The sequence below is a fragment of the Aphelocoma coerulescens genome, chromosome 5 (genome assembly GCF_041296385.1).
Source record: "Aphelocoma coerulescens isolate FSJ_1873_10779 chromosome 5, UR_Acoe_1.0, whole genome shotgun sequence".
NCBI lineage: Eukaryota > Metazoa > Chordata > Aves > Passeriformes > Corvidae > Aphelocoma > Aphelocoma coerulescens.
The window spans coordinates 64,316,090-64,322,440 of NC_091019.1; the positions used below are offsets into that span (position 1 = coordinate 64,316,090).

The 6,351-nt window shown below is 52.9% G+C and overlaps 1 protein-coding gene across 4 annotated transcripts in view; it reads right to left on the reverse strand.

Annotated features, from left to right (window-relative positions):
- The window catches only part of PELI2 (pellino E3 ubiquitin protein ligase family member 2), a 66,055-nt gene extending 63,884 nt beyond the window's left edge, over positions 1 to 2,171 (reverse strand). For 3 of the 4 annotated variants that reach the window (XM_069018572.1, XM_069018570.1, XM_069018569.1), the window contains exon 1: positions 1,997 to 2,171. In XM_069018572.1, coding sequence (XP_068874673.1) covers positions 1,997 to 2,073 — 77 coding nt within the window. In that variant the 5' untranslated portion in view covers positions 2,074 to 2,171. The remainder of the gene's footprint in view (positions 1 to 1,996) is intronic. The other variant, XM_069018571.1, reaches the window with a different exon arrangement.
- Between the last annotated feature and the right edge of the window lie 4,180 nt (positions 2,172 to 6,351).

Consider the following 6,351-nt stretch of genomic DNA (forward strand, 5'->3'; position numbering starts at 1 on the left):
GTTCCTGGCTGCACTGCAAGGACAACAGGATCTCTTTGGCTTCTCAGTACATCTTACACCTCCAAGATGCAACCTCAGTAGTTTTAGAGAGCAGCTGAAACTCAAATAGGACCTAAACTCAGCCATACACATTTTATTTAGACTTTATTGGCATGTTTCAACACACACAGTGAAGATCAAGAGCCCAGCAGAACCGATAAGCCGAGATCAATGCGTCCCCATATTAAAGGCAAAGCACAGCAGACTTTGCCAGGTTAAGATCAGAGCCAAACATTTCATACTTCTGTACTTTTAACTGCTGCTAAATATAGTAAAGCAACGGAAGGGAAAATGTTTCCAGCTGTGCACAAAGAGCCTCTGCAGCACAACATCAATTTATGCACTCTAATTTAATTAAAGATTCTGCATTATACTACGACTTTATTGTCAGAGACAGTGTTGCACAGCTGAGCTCACCCTCCATTTCCACAACCGAAACAGTAAGAACGTCTCTTTATTAAATTTCGTGTGATATGGGTATTTCTCGTGAAACAAGGGACTTAAATTCGAGGATTTTAAGTACCAGCTACGCCACATTCATGGTAGCAGCTGTGTTTTATTCCACGGTAACTGCATCTTGACCCAGTCTCGTGACAGGAAACATTTAGCATCCCTTAAGGAAAAAAGGTGCACTACTGGATAGGAGTACGCAGCCTGGACTGCTCTTTTTCAAACAGTTATTCTGCAAAGGTGAACACGGCTCTTTATGAAAGGACCGAAACGAAACAAAAATCCCTGAGAAACCGGAATAGGGCTTTCTACGACCTTGCAGCAAAAATGTACCAGATTCTGGGGGCGGCTGAGTAACGCAGCGAGGCTGTGACTGCTCTGCTTCGCGGCTGGCTCGAAACCTTTCTGTTGTGTTTAGGACTAAAAAAAAATTACTCCATCAACCATACGTTACCACGTATTAAACTACCAAAATTAAGCATCTCTTCTAAGGTTCGCGAGGGCTCTCAGCACGCACGGCTTAGACGCTTCTCCCTCATCTGCTTCCGCAGCGCTCAGCAGAGCGGCCGCGAGCTTTAGCAGCAGGGCAACAGCGTAATGCCAAGCGGATTACTTTAAGATCCATATCAAGCCGAGAAAATAAACATTTCCACGACGAATCTGAATATAAGTGCTTCACCCTCCTCCCCTCTCCCCCTCCTCTGCTCCTCATTCCAAAGTCATCTCCCTGCCATCTGCAAGGAGGACGCCGTCTCCCGGAGCCAGCGGCGGAGGGACGGGGCCCGCAGCGGGGGGTTTGTGTGCCATAACCCCGCACCAAGTTTCTTCCCCAGCCCCGCCGCGACCTCGATGCCCGAGAGCTGCCGGACCCTCCTCCGTCCGTCCGCCCGTCACTCCGGCACCGGGACCCCGCGAGGGCCGCACCGCGCGGGCCCCCACGGCACCGGGACCACCCCCATCCATCCATCCATCCATCCATCCATCCATCCCTCCCTCCCCGCTCCCCTCCGGCAGCGGGACTCCGCTCCATCCCTCCCCGCTCCCCTCCGGCAGCGGGACTCCGCTCCATCCCTCCCCGCTCCCCTCCGGCAGCGGCACCCCGCAACGGCCGCACCGCGCGCCCCGTCACGCACCGGGACCTCCCCCCCTTCACTCCTCCATCCCTTCCCGCTCCGCTCAGGCACCGGGACCCCCCCCCCCCACCCACCCATCCCTCCCTACTCCCCTCCGGGAACGGGACCCCCCCTATCCATCCCTCCCTGCTCCCCTAGGATACCGGGATCACCCCCCCCGCCTCCAGCGGCCGCGCCGCGCACTCGGCCGGCGGGAAGGCGGGAAGCGCCTCGCGCCCCCTCGCGCCCCCGTCCACCTCCGAGCGCTCCCTCGCAGCGCGGAGACGCGGCCGGCGCGGAGCCGGAGGGTGGGAAGGCGGCAGCCCCCGCCACTCCCGCCGCCCCGGGACCGCCGCGCTTCCCCCCCCTCCCCGGAGCCCCTGCCCAGCGCTCACCCCAGCACCACCAGCTCCCCATACTTGACGGGCTCCTTGTTCAGTGCGCACAGCTCCTCCTGGCTGGGGGAGAACATGGAGCCGCCGCTGTGGTGGCACCGGCTGCCCCCGTCCCAGCCGCCGCTGCCGCGGGGCCGCTTCCCGAGCGGGCTCCGCTCCGCTCTGCGCCGCCGGCCACCGGTAACGGCCACTACACCGCGGGGGGGGCGGGGGGCGGAGCCGCCGGGGGGACGGACCAACCCGCCGCGGCGGGGGGGCGGGAGGAGCGAAACGGCGCCGTCCCCCCCGGCGGGGCTGCGAGTGGCCCCGCCCTCCCCGCGCCTATTAACTGCCGGCGAACGGGGCGGGGCCTGGCGCGGGTGCGCTCCGCCCCCTCCCGCGCTCCTGCTCCCCCCCGGCACAGGCAGCAGTGGTACGGCCCGGCCGTGTTATGTAAACATAGAGTAAAGCGGACCCGGCCGCTCTTAAAGGGGCCGCGCCGCGGCGGCCGCGGCTGGGGGGGTCGGGGTCACCGAGGGCTCCTGCCCGCGGGGGTCTCTAGGTCGCCTCACCCTGGGTTCCACATCACCGGTGGGGTTCTAGATCCCCTCCCGCCCCTGGGGCGTGCCCAGATCCATGGGGAGTCTCTAGACCCCACCTGCCCCAGGTTTGGGTCACTGCGGGGCTGCGTCGCCTCCTGTCTGGGGCGGGGGTTCTGAACCACCTCCCCGCGGCTCTGGAGATCTGTGGGGAGCTCCTGGGTCACCTCCTGCCCCAGAGGGAGGGGGCTCAGCCACCCCCACCCCCTGCACCTTCCATAGGGTCTCAGCAGTGGGGCCACCATCAGGCTCTGCACTTGTGGCTGCTCTCCTGTCCCATCTCCTGTCTCCCATCCCTGGAGGTGGCAGGAGCCATGGAACCCACATTCCAGCCTCTTCCGTCCACTGTCTTCTTCTGAGGGGACAGAAATGCCCCTTCCCCCTTTGTTCTTTAATGGTCCTTCAGGTCTTTCCCAACCCATTCTGTGACTTCCAAGGATTTTTTCCCCCCAGCCTGCTGCTCCCTCGGTGTCTCGCCCGCCACCATCCCCTTCTCTCCTCCTTTGTCCTCTGCACCTGACTAAAGTCCAAAACCAACAGAGATTGGCTTGATGTTAATCCATGTTGAGGATGGAAATTCTCATTTAGCTGATATTTGAGGTCTCCAACCCATTATCAAAGACAAAAGCAATGGGAGCATCCACCTTTGCTGAAGAGCATCCCTGAGGCCGGCACAGTCAGACTCAGGATCCAGCTCCTCCTGCCAAAAGCTTTCCCTCTGCCAGCAATTGTATTTAGCTATTAATTTTCCTGGTAATGTTATTTTTCTGTCGTTCTGGTGAAGAGGTGAAATGGAAAAACACAACCAATCTCGAAGGGCTGCAAAATGAAGATCTTCCCAGGGGCTGTGTGAAGAAGACAAGATTTTATTAAAGACAGGGAGCTGAATTATTACAGATTTATCTTCTTTATTGCTCTAACAAAATAGAAAAGAAAGCCAGGCCGTAAGTCACTGTCAAAGGAAACAAATACATCCCCAAAAACAGTGCGGAAAACAAAGCTCCTGGCTGCATCCTCTTCAACTTCTGCATTTCTCCCCTGAAAGCAAGACCTTCACAGCAGCTTGGCTTTCACATGACATTAACAAACTCCAATACTCTCCCAAAAAATGCTCCCAAGAAGCTCTGCTCAGATGGGCTCCCACAAGTCAGTGACATGTCTGGACTCAGAGCATCTTCTGCTGCTCCCACTCAGGGATGGGGGGATGAGCAAGGACCTTGAAATCTGATTTTGCCCCTTTTTTCCTGCTCTTTTTGGAAAACAGGGGGAAGCTGGGCAGTTCTGCACCCTTTTCCCAAACCTGCACATTTTTCTCTGAGCACACAAACCAGTGCTTTTGCTGTCATTAAACACAGGAGTGACTCCCACTCCATGACTACAGAAAATGCACTGGTTTGCACTGCTGAAAAAAATTATTGAATACAGCAAATGCTCTTCTCAGCATTGCTGGAAAATGAATGTGCAGGAAAAAGATCCCAGCGGGATTCACAGGGGAATATTTACACCTGTGGTGTTTGTTGGAGGGGGATGAGCTGTGCTGGGATGAGGAGGCACTCACCTGCCATGTACCCGTGGTGGGAGACTGTGACATAAACCCTGAGCTTGGGCTGATCCAGTATTTTTTTTTTCCTTGGAAATGTGCTTCCTTTTTCCATGTCCAGTCTCTTCATTCTGCCCACAGGATGAAGGGAAGATCAGCCCCAGCCCCACAAGGTGTTCTGAGGGCTGCTGAGTCTTTTCTTCCCAAATTTTAGGTTTTCTCATTTCAATTCCCAAGGACCAATCGCTGCCAGCACTGGAAACCTGCTTAGAATTGTTTAATACTTAAATTTTTTACATTTTGGCTAATGAAGCAGAGCCTGGAGGAGGCAGTAGTCCTGCCACACATTACACAGTTCCCTGTGCTACACAGATCCTAGCCCCAAATCCCAGCCCCTCTGTTTCCCCCAGCTCCAAATATTCCTTTTGCAACTCATATGAGCAACACTTGGCTGGCCTTTTCCCCCAAACCCATTGACATAATTGAGAAATAAACCCACAGCTGCATTCCGCTATTTTTCAGCTCAAAATATCTTTCCTTTTCAGATTTAGGATGTCTCAGGGTGGCTTTCCAGGGTGGTGAAGGGAAGTTTGGTTGTTTTCCACTGAAAGTGGAAGTCACAGATAACTTGGAGCTCCTTCTAGGCTGCATCAACACTGAGAGAGGGATTTTGCTCCCAGGTTTAGCATGAGCAGCTGCTTGGCTGGATGGAGGAAATATCCAGCCAAGCCAGGCGAGCATTAAAATCAATGTTTGGAAAAAAATAACCCCAAACATGAAGAAATAGTACATGCCCATTTATTTTTAAAATGTAATAAAAAGTTATTTTAAATGCAGGAAGATTAATAAGGCTCTAATTCAGCAAAGTACTTCCAGATGTGCTGGACTCTGAGTGTACTTCAGTGCTTTTATGAATCGGGGCTTAGGGAATGGGCTTCAAAAGCATTCAAAGAGGTTTTTCAAGTGAAAGAGGGGAGATTTAGATGGGATATTGGGAAGAAATTCCTGGCTGTGAGGGTGGGGAGGCCCTGGCACAGGGTGCCCAAAGTAGCTGTGGCTGCTCCATCCCTGGAAGAGTTCCAGGCCAGGTTGGAGGGGGCTTGGAGCAACCTGGCCTTGCCAAAGGTGTCCCTGCCCGTGGCAGGGGGTTGGAATGGGATGAGCCTTAAGGTCCCTTGCAACCCAAACCATCCTGTGATTCTCTGAGTCTAAACAGCCCCAGAGTCACACCTGCAGCTTACACTGCACATGAAACCCATGGCACATGGAGCATAAATAGGGATAAAGGTTTCCATTCCCAGTCCTGCATTATCGCTGTTCCTAGGAAAGTTTCCAGGACTGGGATCAGGTTTATGTTCAGCCATCAGTGTGGATGGTTAGGCTGGGAAAATTAAACTCTGGGGTTGCAACAGCCTGGATTTGGTGCTCCAGGGAGGGGAATAAACCCCAGGAAAGGAGAAAAATTCTCTCAGCTCTAAGGTCAGGATCAAGCAGGTATCACCTGGGTGGGTGATACCTTTCAAGCTGGAAAGTCTCCAGCTGGCAGGTGAGTGAGGCTCTCAAGCAGCCACCAAGTAGAAACAGTGGAAGAAAGAGCAGCAGGTGTTTTAAAAGTAGATTTGATAAATAAGCAACAGGAAAAATAAGATGTGACTGCACGTAATGATGCAATACCAAGCTTAGCATGTTTGGGGGAGCCTCTCAGCCCTGTGTTTCAGGGGTTTAGTGCCTAATTTAGGTCAGGCTAAAATAGATTTCCTTTCCCTTACACCATTTGGGAACCTCTCCTATTGTCTTAATTTTCCACCACGGCATGTAATGGTCTTGATTCATAGTACCACCTCAAATTTAGAGAGGAGAATTGCATTTAAAAATAAGTGGAAGAGCTAAAAGGATAAAATACTTTCAAATACCCTGGTAGCAGCTTAAAGATATGGCACAGGCTCCAGCTTAATATGTAACACCCCTTAATAAAGACCCTAAAGGATTTTTTAAAAGCAAAGAAGTTAAGCAGCAGAGTGGGGAAGGCTATTAGGAACAAAAAAGATAGCTGTCAGAAATGAGGGAAATAGAATATAGCACAAACACTGGCAAATATAAAACCACAGTAAGGCAAGTAGAGAAGATATTTTAAAGCAGTTTACCAGAGGCATAAAAATGCTCATAAAAGCATAGCAGAGACAGAAAGTCAACCAGGGACTCACTGGGACCAGCAAGCAGTGAAAGTGAGAAGTTTG